The sequence below is a fragment of the Nerophis ophidion genome, linkage group LG05, assembly GCF_033978795.1.
Source record: "Nerophis ophidion isolate RoL-2023_Sa linkage group LG05, RoL_Noph_v1.0, whole genome shotgun sequence".
NCBI lineage: Eukaryota > Metazoa > Chordata > Actinopteri > Syngnathiformes > Syngnathidae > Nerophis > Nerophis ophidion.
In genome coordinates, this window is record NC_084615.1 from 69,633,534 (window position 1) to 69,652,628 (window position 19,095).

General features: G+C 39.3%; 1 protein-coding gene across 1 annotated transcript in view; it reads right to left on the minus strand.

The window, feature by feature from the left end:
* sncb (synuclein, beta) overlaps positions 1 to 18,395 on the minus strand; it is a 34,714-nt gene extending 16,319 nt beyond the window's left edge. Inside the window, exons 1-4 of the mRNA XM_061901920.1 lie at positions 18,236 to 18,395; positions 17,410 to 17,543; positions 4,815 to 4,844; positions 4,546 to 4,631 (exon numbers count right to left, since the gene is read on the minus strand). Of these exons, the coding sequence (XP_061757904.1) occupies positions 4,546 to 4,631; positions 4,815 to 4,844; positions 17,410 to 17,530 (237 nt within the window). The 5' untranslated portion in view covers positions 17,531 to 17,543; positions 18,236 to 18,395. The remainder of the gene's footprint in view (positions 1 to 4,545; positions 4,632 to 4,814; positions 4,845 to 17,409; positions 17,544 to 18,235) is intronic.
* Between the last annotated feature and the right edge of the window lie 700 nt (positions 18,396 to 19,095).

Here is a 19,095-nt window from a genome sequence, read left to right on the forward strand (position 1 = left end):
AGGACATACCCAACAATTAATTGGGGATTTGCATCTATTAGAGCAAAGTGTTAGGTTCTGTTGGTCCCACGATGCAGAGACAGGTAAACATGACTTCAATGTCAAAAGGAAAAAGAGCAACTGGGCACATGCAGGTAACATACACTTGTAAACAGGAGACAATGATCAAGCAGGCAGGTTTATAAAGAAGTCTGATTGGCAATCTGAAACAGGTGTGCTCAGATTGCCAATCAATGACAGGTGTGAGGGGACAGCGCTGGGGCCAAAGTAATTTGGTAAACAGGAAGTACCAATGAAAATAAGAGCACTGGAAAGGAATTATTTACCAAACAGTAAATAAAACAAAAAACATTCAAACCTATCATGACATTCATGACACGGAGCATATTTGGGGAAGCTTGGTATATCGACATGAATTTATGGAGGTAAAACTAAGTATTGTGTCAAAGGAAATATGTATGTTAAGAGGGTTTATTTGAAATAATGCACTTTGTAACATCACTACAATGATGCTCTATAACAGGGGTAGGGAACCTATGGCTCTAGAGCCAGATGTGGCTCTTTTGATGACTGCGCCTGGCTCTCAGATAAATCTTAGCTGACACTGCTTAACGCGATAAGTAATGAATAATTCCGCTGGTAATCACAGAGTCAAAAATAACGTTGAAAATATAAAACATTCTCATGCATTTTCATCCATCCATCCGGTTTCTACCGCACCTGTTCAAGAAGTCTCATTAATGGAAAGAAGTATTTTATTTATTTTTGGTTAGCCTCAGAATAACAATGTTATTAAAAATAAATAAGAGACTTATTCAACTTTAAAAATGTTGGTCTTTCTTAAAATAGCACGCATATAGTTGTATTCAGTGTTTAAATTTTTTTTTAAATATATGGCTCTCACGGAAATACTTTTAAAAATATTTGGCTTGTATGGCTCTCTCGGCCAAAAAGGTTCCCGACCCCTGCTCTATAAACATTGTCTTGCTATTTGCAAGGACACTGAATATAAAGTAATAATTTGAGGGGGCAACCGTAAGTCATATTCATTGTTTTCACAATGAAGCAGCAGTGGGCTGAGTTGAAGAAGACTACTCAATAAATGGCATTATCGTCCCTGAAAACAATCAAAATAAATTGCGAAAATTTGGCGAATGGACAACAAAGCTGCCCCGAGCCACTGCTCAAGTCATTGTTTTCTGTCGGACCTTTTAAGTCACAGACAAGCAGCTGCAACGGTAGAAATCCACACATGTAAGTTTCATCACGAAACTTGGTCAGATAAATAAATAAATAAATGGGTTGTACTTGTATAGCGCTTTTCTACCTTCAAGGTACTCAAAGCGCTTTGACACTACTTCCACATTTACCCATTCACACACACATTCACACACTGATGGAGGGAGCTGCCATGCAAGGCGCCAACCAGTACCCATCAGGAGCAAGGGTGAAGTGTATTGCTCAGGACACAACGGACGTGACGAGGTTGGTACTAGGTGGGATTTGAACCAGGGACCCTCGGGTTGCGCACGGCCACTCTCCCACTGCGCCACGCCGTCCCCTATCTTTGTAAGTAGATATTGTGCATGAAGATTTTTATTTTGTTTTGTATTAAAACTGCTGACTTTGTGATGTCTTTAGTATTCGTGGTCGTGTAGTTATTTGTCTGAGTAATTGTCTGGTGATCAAAGCTCGTTTAATACATGTAGTGATACATTTTAGCCAGGAGAGTGCGATAACGCAATACCTTAGGTTTAATTGTGTTGAGCAGCATCCATGTGGATGTTTAATTTCTATTTGCATAAACAACTGTAGTTTATTGTGTGATCGTATTAACAATAAACCTACTATTTGATATAGGTAAAATACATGATGGAAATTATTTATGTAGAATACACAACATACATCATACTTTTTAATGTTTATATTATGTTTATATTTTCAGTATTACTAACTTTAATGAAGGAAGAAGTGTAAAGAATTACAACTGAGGAAGGAAAAACAAATCGAAAAGGAACATCAATCCTCAACAAATCTTCTGGAGCTTCTGTAAACTATCTGTCCTGCTGCACACGCTGCAAACGAGTAGCGAGGACAGAAAACTTATTGACAGGGCAGTGTGAAAACCGATGTGTTTACACTGCAATTAAGTTAACACAGCCTCAAAATAATATAACCTGCAGAGGCACTTTCGGACAAAACCTCCAAATTGGGCTCTTGACATTGTGGCCCTCTTTATATGTAGTTAAACAGCCCTGCTTTAGTGTCTTTCAACTTTTACTTTTGAGAAGCAGTGTCTTCTACAGTGGACATTCTTTTATATCACATTGGAAAATTATGTTTCTCTGAAAAGTTAACAAACAATTTTACCTTTTTTAGTGTAAATATTTCAAAAATGTATATTTAGCATCGTTGGCTTCAAATATCTCTTCAAGGTGATGGTTCATCAGGCAGCTTTTCATTATAACCGCGGTGTGCAGAGTCTGCGCTCTAACCAGACGCTTTTCCTCCAGGGAAAAGAGCCATGACCCGCTCTGTGTCAGCTTGGAAACGCGAGAAACGAAAGTAGCCCTTTGCTTTGCAGTTCCCAGAATTTATAACCTGCGCCAAAGAGGTTATTGTTTTTGCCAGGGTTTGTTGTTGGATTGTTATAGATGAACTTTGATAAAACGTTCAAGAAATGTCCATAAAAAAACAATTCCTTCTACTACGAACTCCCTTCTATCGCATGCTTCCTCCTTTTCTCCCCTTAACGGGGTTCCACAACCCCATTTTGCCGGTTTGTCAGGGCGCTGAGTTTATTTTCACCCCGGCCACTGCAAAAGCGCCAGAAATAAAAACCTACACTCAACAAGTTTTTGTTTGCCACAGTCACACGTCATGGCATTATTTTGAGGATTATGAGTCCGCAAAACCGCAGTCGCTACAATACTGTTTAATCATATCCACACGATTGCAGTAGCTGCATTTGGAGTATGAGAGGTCAGCATACAGCAGCTCTATATTAATCTGCTCTGTTGTACTAATGCTGTTAATGTGAAACCCACCTGTTACATTTACCCCACTGTTGCATGAACAACAACATTTCGGGCAACTGTTTGCTTCTACTTTTACTACTACTTTGGTTCTGTTACAGCTGTGTTGTATATTGTACTTATTAAATAGTTGTAGGGTCAGCAAGCTATATTTTCTTTTAAACTTTCTCATGCACACCAAATTGTCAATCCAAAACACAAAATCGATACAAAAATCGAGATTTCATTTTTCAGCAATAACAGCCTCTTTTTGAATATAAAGGGGGTCAGCAACTTATGGCTCTTTAGTCCCGCCCTAGTGGCTCCCTGGACCTCTTTCAGAGAGGTGTGAAAATGGAAAAAGATGAAGGAAAACATATTTTTGGTTTTAATATATCTTAGGAGAACAAACATGACACGAACCTTCCTAATTGTTAGAAATCCCACTGTTTATATTTATTATGCTTCACTGATGAGAGTATTTGGCAAGCACCGTTTTGTCATACTAATGTCAGCGATCCTTGAACTCATCATAGTTTGTTTACATCTACAAGATGATGCCACAGAAAGACGTGTTTTATGCAACTCCTTCTTTGTCTCATTTTGTCCAACAGATGTTTTATGCTGTGTGTGTGGAATGCACAAAGGTGAGCTTTGTTGATTTTTTTATTAATTTGCTGGAGTGCTTATAAGGCATATTTGGTCAATACATGACTGCAAGCTGATCGTTGCTAACATGCTATTTAGGCTAGCTCTATGTACATATTGCATACACTATGCCTTGTTTGTAGGTATATTTAAGCTCATCTAATTTCCTTTACTTATCTCCTCTGTGTATTTAACTTATATTTGCATGTCTCATGACACATTATCTGTATGTAATATTGGCTGCATTTCTCATTGTTTGTGTGCCTTGTTGTTACAGACCTCAGAAAGAAGACAGCCTGCCGTTTCCATAAACTTGGACACACACATCTATACCGTTGGCCAGTAATTTCCAGAAGTTATCTCATCCTGTGAGAAGCCTCCATTTTATTAATGATTTTCAATGTTGCAAAAATGTGTAGAGTAAAAATTAAAATATTCTGTTAACGAAGATTTGCGTCAGTCTTTGATATTCGGCTAATATAGCTAATATAGACACTTACATTGTGTTGCCTTCCTTATAACACTTATATAAGGCTTTAAATTTTTTGCGGCTCGAGACAAATTAGTGTTTTGTATTTTTGGTCCAATATGGCTATCTCAACATTTTGGGTTGCCGACCCCTGGATTATAGGATAACCTCTTTTCAGTTTAGGTAGTCAAGCACTCCGGCTATAATTACTGCATCTACGGTGGGTGAATTAGATTGGTTTAGGAGAGGTCTGCAATGCAAAGGGGAACTATTTTGTTCAATCTCAAACACAATTTCAAAATGCTTTAAAAAATATTTCAGTAGTGCGCTAAAAACGAGTCTGAAGTATACATAATTTGCATGACATTACGTGCCTACAAGATCAGAGCCAGTGTGTTCAATGAGAGGACATACGTTAATGTCGGACGGGAAGTCGTCCTTCTTCATCAGGCCGGTTGCAGCTGCAATGTTTCCCATCGCTCCTGTGGTCTTCTCAGCCACTACACACAAAAAAAACATGTGGTCAAAGCATATTGATTAAAAAAAAATATATTTAAATGCAGAGAATGTTTTACTCCTTTCTTTCAGATATGACCATGCTTACTTCACAGCAGGGCAATCAGTGTTTGGTGTTGGCTTACTTGCTGGAATAACATTTCAAAATAAAAAGGAGGGAATCTCACCTGAGCCCACACTGTCTTTGGCCTTGTTACCTGAATTGATAAAAATAAAATAACAATTTTAGTAAACACGCAGACTGGAAGTCATCCTATAGAAAAAAAGCGCCACACTGGAAAGCCAGGGTCCTGTTCTTGAAGCTAATTTAGAAGAAGCACAAACTGTCGGTAGAAATACACCATGTTTTTTTTTTTTAATAATAGGTTGTGACTGCTGAGATAGGCTCCAGCAACCCCCGCCATCCAGAAAGAGACAAGCGGTAGTAAAATGGATGGTGTGTAGCATGTTAGGCTATTTCTCGTCTTCCAGTAATAATAATACTTGTAGAAACATACTTTATTTGATGCTGTAAATTACTGACTTACAAACAGATTACTGACTTACACTGCGTTGAGGACGCGCTTGGCCACTTTCAAATTTGTGGGACACAGCTAGAATGTGTCATTTACAAGCACCATCACGATAAATAAATGATAAATGGGTTGTACTTGTATAGCGCTTTTCTACCTTCAAGGTACTCAAAGCGCTTTGACACTACTTCCACATTTACCCATTCACACACACTTTCACACACTGATGGAGTGAGCTGCCATGCAGAGCGCTAACCAGCACCCATCAGGAGCAAGGGTGAAGTGTCTTGCTCAGGACACAACGGACGTGACGAGGTTGGTACTAGGTGGGGATTGAACCAGGGACCCTCGGGTTGCGAGCGGCCACTCTCCCACTGCGCCACGCCGTCCCAACGATAAAACGATAATATGAAAAGCTCAATTGTCGTTCAAATTTATATCAGTTATGGTTGATATATCGTCTATACCAGGGGTCGGCACCCTTTACCACTCAAAGAGCCATTTTGACCCGTTTCACAAAATATAAAAGACAATGGGAGCCGCAACCATTCTCGCGAATATCTGCTGATGGTCACACAGATAACAATAATATGGGTGTGCTATGAAGCCACTACCTTTGACGCTTTCTACATCATGTGCAAACAGCTTGCCATCCCAGCAACATGTTGTATGTGGCTTCCGCAGATACACGTACACGACTGCAAGGCATACTTTTTCAACAGCCATACAGGTTACACTGAAGGTTGTGATACAAACAACTTTAACACTCTTACTAATATGCGCCACACTGTGAACCCACACACAACAAGAATGACAAACACATTTCAGGAGAACATCCATACTGTAACACATTATAAACGCAACATAACAATTACCCAGAATCCCCTGCATCCACGACTCTTCCAGGCTATATTATACACCCCGCTAGCACCAACCCCCCTCCCCCCGTGTGTCGGTTGAGGTGTGCTGGGTTGGGGGTGCGGGGGTGTATAATATAGCCTGGAAGAGTCATGGATGCAGGGGATTTTGGGTAATTGTTATGTTGCGTTTATGTTGTCTTACTGTGAGGATGTTCTCTCGAAATTTGATTGTCATTATTGTTTGGTGTGGGCTCACAGTGTGGCGCATATTAGTAGGAGTGTTAAAGTTGTTTATATCACAACCTTCTGTGTAACCTGTATGGCTGCCTAACAAGTATGCCTTGCAATCTCGAACGTGTGACGGTAGAAGCAGCACAATGCATGCGTCCGGCCGGAACGCAGATAGCGTGGTGTAAAGGCGGGCCCGATGACATGTTGTAGAGGACGTTAAAAGTAAAGCCAACATGGCACGCCCTCAATATTGTCATCCAAGTGAAAATCGGAGAATGTTAACCACGGGTGATGTCCAGGAGAGGCACCAAAATCCGGAAACCCCCCAAAACAATCGGGGGGGTGATTATGCAGCTGAGCCACATCAGAGTGGCCAAAGAGCCGCATGCGGCTCAGGAGCCACGGGTTGCCGACCCCTGGTCTATACCCTCGATTGTGATCACTCATTCGATTAGTCTTTAGTTTAAAACATTGTTACAAGTGGCTGCATATAACTTAATTCAAGTAATTGTAATAAGCTATATGTGAAAGTACTCCATACATATATGAGGATACTACAAAGAACAAGCCTCGGACCGGGAGACACCAGGGAAGCAATTTATTTAGGAGAGTTATTAAAGCGTTTTACAATCCAACCTCAGCATTGTTCAATGGTCTGACCTCTTAGCCACTCTCATCCATCTGCACTTTACTTCATTGAGCTATCTGGCCAATCTACTATGTGCTTGTTGGTGCTGATCGCACAGGCCTCTCGCCTGGGTAGCATCCACATGCATTATTGGCCCCCAAGGATACTTTAAAAGCCAGAGGAGTAGAGGCCAAATGATGAAGCTTTCTGACAGAAAGGCAGCATTGGAGTGAATGCATCCATGTGAAAAACAACACGCTGTAGTGAAGTGCACAGAAAGAACCACAATAGATTGCTAACGCCAGAAAACACAAGAACTCTCAGACTCGATAAAGCCTTGGTGTATTTATAGGATATGTGTTGATTTATATGTGACGGCCTGCCACAGGTACATTTGGAGCGACTCAAATTGATTTGGCTCAACCCGTCCACCCTCAGTTGGGCAGGGCGATATGGACGAAAAAGTATATCTAGATATATTTCTACTTAAACTCAATATTCAATATATATCTCAATATATTTTTGGGTAAAAGTATACATATAAGGATATTAATTTTAAAGCAAGATTCTGGGAAATTGAAGTGAATGACAACTGTACTGTAAACAGTCAGTGCCACTTTTATTAACCCAGTTAGTCAAGATGGGTATTAAAAACACAGAAAATAAACTGTTTAAGTAGCACAGAATTACATAAATAAAATAGAAAAAAAAAATTATACGTAAAATAAATAATATAGCTGAGCAAATAATACAAAATGTATCAAACTCAGATAAAAAAACCCATTTGCAGGCAGGCAATTTTTAATTCCCAGTCGACGTACGGTTCTGTGGTCCTGCTAGAAGTGGTCAGCGCTAAGTAAGTGACTTGACTTCATTGTGCGGCTTGAATGTTCCTCACTTCGGAATACATTTTTTGGCAGCATTTTTCTTGGCAACTCGAGAACAGTTTCGATTTCGGGCATACGTAGTCAAATGAATGTTTTATCCAGACGCATACATTTGTCCAAATGCGGCCAGGTGGACGCATTGTGGGTTTCCTGGACGTCATCTACATCGCTAAAAGAATTATCGAAACAAGAGAATCCCTCTGCAATCTTCCACTATTTTTTTTAAATACAGTTTGTATATAAATCGCCTGCTTGAATATTCCCTCTTTCTTTTCTACGACTCTCTTGTCATCATTTGGGATGTCTGTTGTGATTTCCCTTCCTGGTTCAATGATCCGCCCAATCTTGCCTCTGATTGGCCTGTCTTTAATGTTTGGCCATAATCTCAACCAATCGTGACTCATCATAGTAAACAACCAACCAATCATGGATGTTCTTATACGTGCTCGTACTGTTGGAAGGAGGAACGGGAGGGGTTTAGTAGCGGAGTGGGAAGCGGGGGAGAACAAGGAACACAACAAAAAAGTGGTGTTTGGTCATTTTAACATGAGATAAATTGTATCGATATTACGATATTTTCTTAACTCATATCTTCTCAAAAAATATATAAATATATCTTACAGCCCTACCCTCTGTTAAAATTACATTACAATGCAGTGATGTGAGCATCCTTTGAGAAGAAAAGAGGAAAACTAAGGAAACAGTAGAGGAACATTTCTATCAGCACAAAATGCTGCCATGCAAACCCCAAAATATAATTCTGAAAAAATCCAGACTACATTTTTTCTGCAGTTGGGTGCATTTCTATACTTTATTTTACCTTTAGAGGTATTCTTGTCTGTGTTGTCTTTCTGACACGTCCCATGTAATGTATCACAACATTTTTTGTTTTTTTAGTAGATAAATTACTAACATTTTTGTCATTGAAAATGCAATTCAAAATGTTGTAACATGCATGCAAAGAACTCAGAAAACAATCCCCATTTGGACACCTATCCTGTAGCCACGCCGTCTCGGGTTATATACCAATTACTGTATTTTTCGGACTATAAGTCGCAGTTTTTTTTCATAGTTGGGCCAGGGGTGTGACTTATACTAAGGAGCGACTTATGTGTGAAATTATTAACACATTACCGTAAAATATCAAATAATATTACATAACTCATTTACGTAAGAGACTAGACGTAAAGGATTTAATGGGATTTAGCGATTAGGAGTGACAGATTGTTTGGTAAACGTATAGCATGTTCTATATGTTATAGTTATTTGAAAGACTCTTACCATAATATGTTACGTTAACATACCAGGCACCTTCTCAGTTGGTTATTTATGCGTCGTACAAAGTACACTTATTCAGCCTGTTGTTCACTATTCTTTATTTTAAATTGCCTTTCAAATGTCTAAACTTGGTGTTGGGTTTTATCACATAAATTTCCCCCAAAAATGCGACTTATACTCCAGTGCGACTTATATATGTTTTTTTCCTCCTTTATTATGCATTTTCGGCAGGTGCGAATTATACTCCGGAGCAACTTATACGGTATATGACAATCCATCATATCAAAAATATACCTTCTTGCTGGCTGCTAGTGTTGTCCTGATACCAATATTTTGTTACCGGTACCAAAATGTATTTCGATACTATTCGGTACTTTTCAATACTTTTCTAAACAAACAGGACCACAAAAAATTGCATTATTGGCTTTATTTTAACAGTAAATCTTACAATAAATTAAACATATGTTTCTTATTACAAGTTTGTCCTTAAATAAAATAGTGAATATACAAGACGACTTGTCTTTCAGTAGCAAATAAGCAAACAAATGCTTCCAACTAGTCTGCTGATATATGCAGTAACATATTGTGTGTGTGGGACCGGAACTTTTCAGAGGCAGTATAGTACCGAATATAATTTATGAGTATCGCGGTGCTATACCAATACCGGTATACCGTACAACCCTACTGGCTACTAATAAATATTCTAGAACTACAACTGGTTCGGAACTAACAGTGTTAGGGGCTGCAATCGTCCAAATATAAGCAGCAAAGTGAACAGCCGTCAACGTTGTGGCTGGCTTAGATGACAACCGAGCTTGTTTCGATGTTCCTGAACGTCTTCCCATCCTGCAACTAAGTGCGGCGATTAAGCAAGAGGACCAACGAGTACTTGTATTTGTATTGATATTTCATGAAAACAACGCAGAAGTGATATTTTGACGTGAAAATGAACGTTTAAAATGCGTTTTTGCGGAATTTTGATATGCCTGATAAAAGGACTGCATGTGAATTGAGCTCGATTTTGCAACTTCGCATACTAGATGTAGGAATGGGAAGCTTAAAACAACTCACAATTAATTTACTTGTGGCAGCTTTCCCCCCCTTTTTTACAGGCAGCTTTGTCATGTTTGTAACGTCCAAAAAAAAAAACATACACAAAAAGAAGTGCCAGTAGAAAGTTGCTTTGTATTAGAAATACATTTTTTTTTCTTATACCATGAAAATTACACGCACATGCATTACTGCCAATGATACAAATTGGAAAAAAGGCACCACTCCGCTGCACCGGCATAACAAATACATTGCAGTCATGTGGGAACCTCATTCGAAAGAGAAATAGTATCCATTGGACTGTTAATGACAGTTTTCCTTGACTATAAGAGGCATTTATTCACCAACCCGCTAATTATTGTGCTGGCATGAAGCTCTCGTGATGAGCCAATGGAGTTTTATAAAACCAGCATTAAACTTGTTGAAGTATTACTTCTGACGGTATAACTTAAATATAATCATTATATCTACAAAGATAAACATACTATTTATCCTGTCACAAATATCCATATTGAAGAAGTAAACATGTGTTCTCTCTCTTGCAGCTGGGACTGTCATAAGAGGAGCACCAGACCTATCAGCTCACCTGCAACCTCTCCTCCAAGAAGGGGGCTTCAAGCAAATCATAAGTTACTTTCTAGGCTGACACAAACACGGCGCAGGATGCAGAGGCACAGACGTGCCACGGATACGCTGTTCCATTTTGTGCACCGTGGCCAAAACACAAGCCGAGAGACAAGTGTGGCGGATGTGAAAATGAGCGCGCCCGCATTTTGACTCTAGCCTGATATGTTTACTGCTCATGGCAAGTGACAGGCAAACGGTAATTAGATTTCAGCTAAGACCTGACTGCAGATACGTCTGACAATGCAGATGAAACACCTGTCAACCGCAGTCTAGTATTGGCCTTAAGACAGTAAAAATAAACACCGACACTATACAAACAGTAAAACTTAAGTGTGTACAATTTGTAAAACATACACACATTTGGAGAGCGTCAGACAAAAACTTGCCGTTTAACACCTGCTGCTTTTGCTTTGACTTTTTATGTTTTATAAGTGATGTCACCAAAGAAGGGTCATTTATGTCTAACTACTTCCTTAACGTAAATGACCGCCATAACCACAACACCGGGGGGAGCTCCACAAACCACGTTAAACCAAGATTCCGATCTAACAAAGGTCTTAACTCATTCTTTTTCTATGCCACATCAATGTGGAATGCACTCCCAACAGGTGTGAAAGTAAGTGCATCTCTATTCTCCTTCAAAACCGCTCTAAAACAACACCTCCAGGCAACTTCAACCCTTTACTAATACCCTCCTCCATTCACATCTCATCTCCCTGGATTGTAAACAACCTAATGTAAATAATCAAATGTACTTCTAATGTATTTACTTGTTCTTATGCTATCTGAACTCACTATGTTCTCTGCTGGCTGTACATATCCTACCAAGTAAGACCTACACTGTTTCAATGTCCATTTCTCTGATGATGCAATTGTTGATGACTGAAGTACTGATATCAACCAAAGCTCCTCATCCCACCCCCCGGATTGTAAATAATGTATATAATTCAATGTATATACTCTGATGATTAACCTGTGTGATGACTAAATTATGCTGATAGTATATATTTGTACCATGAATTGATTATCATGGACCCCGATTTAAACAAGTTGAAAAACTTATTCGGGTGTTACCATTTAGTGGTCAATTGTACTGACTACGTACAGTATGTACTGAACTGTGCAATCTACTAATAAAAGTATCAAAAAAGTGTCCAAATACAGCAACAATCATAAAACCATCAATGGAAGCCTTACAATGCATGTGTAATACACACTTTTGTCCGGGATGCTGTATACAATGTGGGGACCGCTACAAACTGTTGTGTTTTATTAACATTCAAGCAAGTTATTTAAAAGTTTAAGTACCAATGATTGTCACACACACAGTAGGTGTGGCGAATTTATTATCTGCCTTTGACCCATCACCCTTGATCAGCCCCTGAGAGGTAAGGGGAGCAGTGGGCAGCAGCGGTCGCTGCACCGGGAATCATTTTTGGTGATTTAACCCCCAATTCCAACCTTTGATGCTGAGTGCCAAGCAGGGAGGTAATGGCTCCCTTTTTAATAGTCTTTGGTATGACTCGGCCGGGGTTTGAACTTACAAACAAATGATGTTAGGGCGAACACTCTAACCACTAGGCCACTGAGTAGGTTTCCAAAGTAAACTACTCTTACACATATCAAAGCATTAAATCAATTAATATAATATTTATTGGATTTGCAAGTGTAAGGAAAGAACTAAACAGGAGTTTATTTTATTTATTATTTACATTTGTGTACATTTTTATGAGAACATTTGGTTATAAATCTTAAATTAGAACTGATTGCATTCAATCTTAAAAATTGTAAAGGAAATATCTGGAATAACTAGCCCCAGTTTGTCAAATCAGATGCATACAACCTAGGCAAATTCAATTGAATACTAAATTGTTTTATCAAAGTCAAATTTGTTGTTGTATATGCACCAACTAGGGGTCATCTAAAAATTAACTATTCTATAGCAACATTTAATTTTTTGCTCCCTTAAACTTTCAGATCAAGTCCTAAATTACACATTAGCCATTGAAACATATTGTAATGCATTACTATTCAAAGTTCAAACCCTAAAGGTGTGATGATGCGATCGCACATACATTCAACTAGATTTAACAAACTAAGTGCTATTTTTCAACATTGTTAAATTCCTGCATGTTTTAGCAAATTGTCGTAATTTTCATCGATCAAATTTGTTCCTCAGCATCCTTTGGTAGGTATAGGTGCATGTAAATCGTCTAAGCTAGCTACATCGTTTACATTAGCAACGCCAGACAACCGCAACTCTTCCAGTCCTCTCAAGAACACATCAGCCTAACATATTCTGTCGCCAGTACTGTACAGGCCTTCAAAATAAAATCCTGCTCGTAAAATAACACGGTTGCACCGGAGTCACTAGTGTGAAAAAAGGCAGGAGCCGCAACACAGGTGAACATGAAACTTGAACACGGCTTTGGACGTGAAGTCTATTTTGTATGACAAAAAAATAATAAGGGGGACAACAGATTTACTTCTCTCACTTCAGACTTCAGACTGAAAAGACAGGAAGGCCTCTTGGTGGTAAAATGGAGATTTACCTCCCAACATAAAGGTAAAGTTAAAGTTCCAATGATTGTCACACACACACTAGGTGTGGCGAAATTATTCTCTGCATAAATGTTCATGAAACAAAATATAAATACACTACTTAATCTGACCACATATTACAGTGTGTCACGGTTACAAAGGACACTTGGTTGTAAAATTACAAGATGCCTCAAAAGATCACAACTTTCTAATCTGATTTTATTTTATCAATTAATACTGAGCCGTGTTGTCCAGATGTTGTCTTGTTTTCTTACTTTTCTGTGTCTCATTTGCATTTACTGTAGTGTATTATATAGTGGATTTTGCATGCAGTTGCAATTCCTAGACGTTAGATGACAGTAGTGCAGCCAGGATATAGATTTTGCCCTTAAGTTGAATGTGTCAGTCTTTTCTTTTGTTGAGTCCTAAAAAGTGTTTATGCTGTAAGTATTGTACTTATAACACAGCAGCTGTTTGATTGTAACGTGATTGTTAGTTGTAGTGTGCATGACTAATTTTAGAGGTGTTGAATTTGCCATGTAAAATCATTAATGCTAATTTGTAGCATGCCAATGGCAAATTCAATGTAAATTAGCATCGAGCTAGCACATTTTCAAAAGTGAAAAGAGCACATTCTTCTTGCTTTGTTGGCATGAAAATTCTAACATTATCGGCCAAGTGCTTGAGCTGGCTGAGTGACATCACATTCAACATAAGTATCGAAATATGGCACCATTTGATTTTACGTGAATCGTACCCAGACTTCAATCGGCACCTATGAATGTACTGATTTTGGTATTCAACCCTACGTAACATTGACATATACTACATGTATTGCATATACGTAGTGTACAGTACATGTTTAGTATGTGCGCCTGCTTAAATATCGATAAAATTACTGAACCAATAATTGCCTGTTATGTGTCCGAATGGTTTGGTGGCATAGCTCAGAATGTACAACGCAGTTGTAATCAAACTTTGAAAACGAGGATTGTAAAATGTGCTTCTTTCTGTGTACTTTACGAGTACTCTTTCCTCTCAAAAGCTTGTCAATGTTACAGCAAACACTAAAAACCATAAGATATACCTGCAGTGGTCTCAGAAAGAATGTGACAAAGTCAATTTCCTGGAGCTGCGTGGCTCCACCGTTGGCCTGAGGTTGTTTTTCCAATATGCTAACCAAAGATTTTGCGATTATTCCACTCCCGTATAACGCTCTGTGGTATCCCCGTGCGAGGAACGTGACATTATACATTCATTTTGCACGCTCGCTTGGGTTGCCTGCCATCCAGTGCACGGACATGTGGAAAACGTTGCCCCACCCCCACATCCCATCTCCCAGCTCTGTCAAGTCAAGCCAGAGGCCATAAGGAGGTTAAGAGTCGATGCGCATCGTCTACGATTACTCCTCACCACATCTCACAACTACTGATATTGATGCTATTTTAGTTGCTGGTTGTTCAATAATTAATGACATAGTGCACTGGGCTGCATAAGTAAAAAAACAGCCATTGATTAACTGTGTGGATGAATGAATAATTGAAAGACTGCTGTGGACAATACAGACTTGACCAGTTGATACAAATGTTGTTTCTACAGTATTATTATTTTTATTTTATATATATATTTTGTCCTGTCCAGCTTCTCAGGCAAATCATATTGCTGATTTAGATATCAACTGTACATATTTACTTTACAAAAGAGAAGTGTGGGATACTTCTCTTGTTAGAAAGAGAAAAAAAGGAAGACAGAGGGGGAAATTGTCAGGACAAGGGAGGGATAAGACAGAGAGACAACAACAACAACAAACACAACTATAATCATAACAACAACAACAACAGAACAGCGTATGTACAAATATGATGGTAAAAGTGGTATCAAAAAAGCAGTTAGTGAAATAAATATTAAAAATACAGAAATGACAATGAACATTATTACACTACAAATGGAGCAATACCAATACCAATATAAATAGCACTATTGATAATGAATAATAGCAATAATTACCTTTAATATCAAAAGTACAATTGTTTCAAATGCATACATATATGTAATGATAACTTAAAATGCAAAATAAAGCAGATAAATGGAGGGGAAGAAGGAAAAGTAAACTGTATTAACCTTGTAGATTGTTATAGTAAGCAATAGGTTACTGTAACTGTATTAAAGCGACATGGTTATAGCTCCGGAAGCTAATGTCCATTACAAGAAATTAACATTATTACACTACAAATGGAGCAATACAAATACCAATAAAAATAGCACTATTGATAATGAAAAATAAAAATAGTTACCTCTATTATCAACAATAAAATTGTTCAAAATGCATATATGTAATGATAACTTCAAATACAAAAGAAAGCAAACAAATGGAGGGAAAAGAGGAGAAGGAAACTGTATTAATCTCCTAAGTGGCCTTATGGTTAGAGTGTCCGCGCTGAGATCGGTAGGTCGTGAGTTCATAGGTCCATCCATCCATTTTCTACCGCTTATTCCCTTTCGGGGTCGCGGGGGGCGCTGGCGCCTATCTCAGCTACAATCGGGCGGAAGGCGGGGTACACCCTGGACAAGTCGCCACCTCATCGCAGGGCCAACACAGATAGACAGACAACATTCACACACTAGGGCCAATTTAGTGTTGCCAATCAACTTATCCCCAGGTGCATGTCTTTGGAAGTGGGAGGAAGCCGGAGTACCCGGAGGGAACCCACACATTCACGGGGAGGACATGCAAACTCCACACAGAAAGATCCCGAGCCTGGATTTGAACCCAGGACTGCAGGACCTTCGTATTGTGAGGCAGACGCACTAACCCCTCTGCCACCGTGAAGCCCGAGTTCATAGGTATAAATGGTAAATGGGTTATAATTGTATAGCGTTTTTCTACCTTCAAGGTACTCAAAGCGCTTTGACACTATTTCCACATCCACCCATTCACACACTGATGGCGGGAGCTGCCATGCAAGGCTCTAACCACGACCCATCAGGAGCAAGGGTGAAGTGTCTTGCTCAAGGACACAACGGACGTGACTAGGGTTGTAGAAGCTGGGGATTGAACCAGGAACCCTCAGGATGCTGGCACGGCCACTCTCCCAACTGCGCCACGGTTGGGAGTGTGATAGGTACAGTCAAACCAAAGACTATAAAAATGGGACCCATTACCTCCCTGGGACGGCGTGGTGCAGTGGTCGTGCGCAACTTGAAAGTCCCTGGTTCAATCCCCACCTAGTACCAACCTCGTCAGGTCCGTTGTGTCCTGAGCAAGACACTTCACCCTTGCTCCTGATGGGTGCTGGTTAGCGCCTTGCATGGCAGCTCCCTCCATCAGTGTGTGAATGTGTGTGTGAATGAGTAAATGTGGAAGTAGTGTCAAAGCGATTTGAGTACCTTGAAGGTAGAAAAGCGCTATACAATTATAACCCATTTACCATTTACCTATGAACTCACGACCTACCGATCTCAGGGCGGACACTCTAACCATAAGGCCACTGAGCTAGTTAATACAGTTTCCTTCTCCTCTTTTCCCTCCATTTGTTTGCTTTCTTTTGTATTTCAAGTTATCATTACATATATTGTTGCATTTTGAACAATTGTATTGTTGATAATAGAGGTAATTATTTTTATTTTTCATTATCAATAGTGCTATTTCTCCATTTGTAGTGTAATAATGTTAATTTCTTGTAATGGACATTAGCTTCCGGAGCTATAACCACGTCGCTTTAATACAGTTACAGTAACCTATTGCTTACTATAACAATCTACAAGGTTAATACAGTTTACTTTTCCTTCTTCCCCAAGGTAGAAAAGCGCTATACAAGTACAACCCATTTAATATTGCTTAGCACTAAGCATCCCAAATTGAAACTAGGGGTTAAATCCCTTTCCTGAGCGTGGCTACCGCTGCTGCTCACTGCTCCCCACGCCTCCCAGGGGGTGAACAAGGGGATGGGTCAAATGCAGAGCCGTCACCACACCTAGTGTGTGTGACAATCGTTGTTACTTTAACTTTAACCTTGTAGATTGTTATAGTAACACTAGGTTACCGTGACTGTATTCGAGCCACATAGTTATAGCTCCAGAATCTAATGTCCATTACAAGAAATTGGATCTACCGTATGATTTTGTTGTGAAATTTGGGATCCTCTTACCTACGAACATAACTCCTTCTTTTGTCTTCTCGGCGGCGACCGCAACTCCTTCCTTGGTCTTCTCGGCGGCCACAGCCACGCCCTCCTTGGCTTTGGAAAAACCCTTCATCAACACGTCCATCCTGGCGAAGCAACTGTGGGTGAGAGAACACGTGCGGTCACACACTGCCGCCATGGAGCGATGGCTCCTACCAATAAGGTAGCCATTAAATCGCTCTCAGGTGTACTGTAAGGCATTAATGAAATGCACATAAGGAGCAGCGACGCCCCGTGTGGAGGATCCTGCCAGCTCCAATCCAGCTGAGGGAATAAACCCACTGTTCACTCATGCGTTCAACGCTCCTGGCATCAGATATGCAAAAGCCAGAAAGATTCAATGAAATAGTTAATCGTGGAGGAGGTCATTAATTATTGCTGCCTTGTAATGCTACTCTCAGTAGTGGGGATGCATGCAGGCCAGGCTTGTTTAATGGGGGCTGCACAGAATATTCATAGAGGCATCATTTATTACTGGGGGATGGGAAGACCGTCGTATCGGCACGCATCGCGGTGTTAAAACATACATGGGGGTCTATGGCGTCGACAAATTGTGATGAATGTCACAAACGATTAATTACAACACGCCGTCGACCGATTCTCACCATGTTTTAATTGGTACCAAAAATCATTCAAAATAAAATAAATGTTGATTTTATTTTTTATTTTTTTTTACTTTTATTTCACCTGGTCTACGAAGAAACTTCAAATGGCGGTAAAAGGCTTAGAGAGATTGATATATATATTTTTTCTAAAACGGTCGATAAATGTAAGAATAAGGTGTTCTTACCTATCTACAAACAGCCTCGACTTGTCTCCTTCGTGATTGTGTCGCACCGTGGAGTCCAACTGCCGTCTTTAAAGGGAAGAGATATATCTCTAATGATCACTACAGTGGGCCTTACTCACGATCATCCCCACCAACACGGACAGCCCCCTTCACCAGGCGTGGGAGGATCCCAACATCGACTGGATCGATACCGAGGGCAGTGGCAGATAAAGGGTAGATACTAAATTCATTGTATTTTTAATGATTCATTGTATTTATATAGCACTCGTTAAAAAAAAGTTACTCAGATACACTTTTTGTATTAAAAAGAAAAGGTGATCCTCATCATAAAAGCACATACAGTATAATAATAAAACGACCAAACTGTACAAGTGGGTCGACCTTGAAATGGGTGGGGATTGGGGTCCTTGGGGTCTTGTAAAGTTTGAATATACTGTATGTTTTCTGCCAAAGATGTACGTCATTAAAAGAAATCACGGATGTTAATGTAGAACAAATACAGTTGTGAAATTTTAATATTAAGTTTGATTGACAAGGATTTTTATTTTCCCGTGGCTTACTCTGTTTGAATTTATTTGCACTTTATATCAAGCATGCACAGTGCATGGACCACATCCCATGCTCACAATGACACAATTAAAGCACAGCTCTTATTTATATAGAAACAAAGACATAATATTAGATACTACAATAATACATTTTGTCACCCATAACACAGCTGGCTATATATATATATATATATATATATATATATATATATATATATATATATATATATATATATATATATATATATATATATATATATATATATATATATATATATGCGATGAGGTGGCGACTTGTCAGGGTGTACCCCG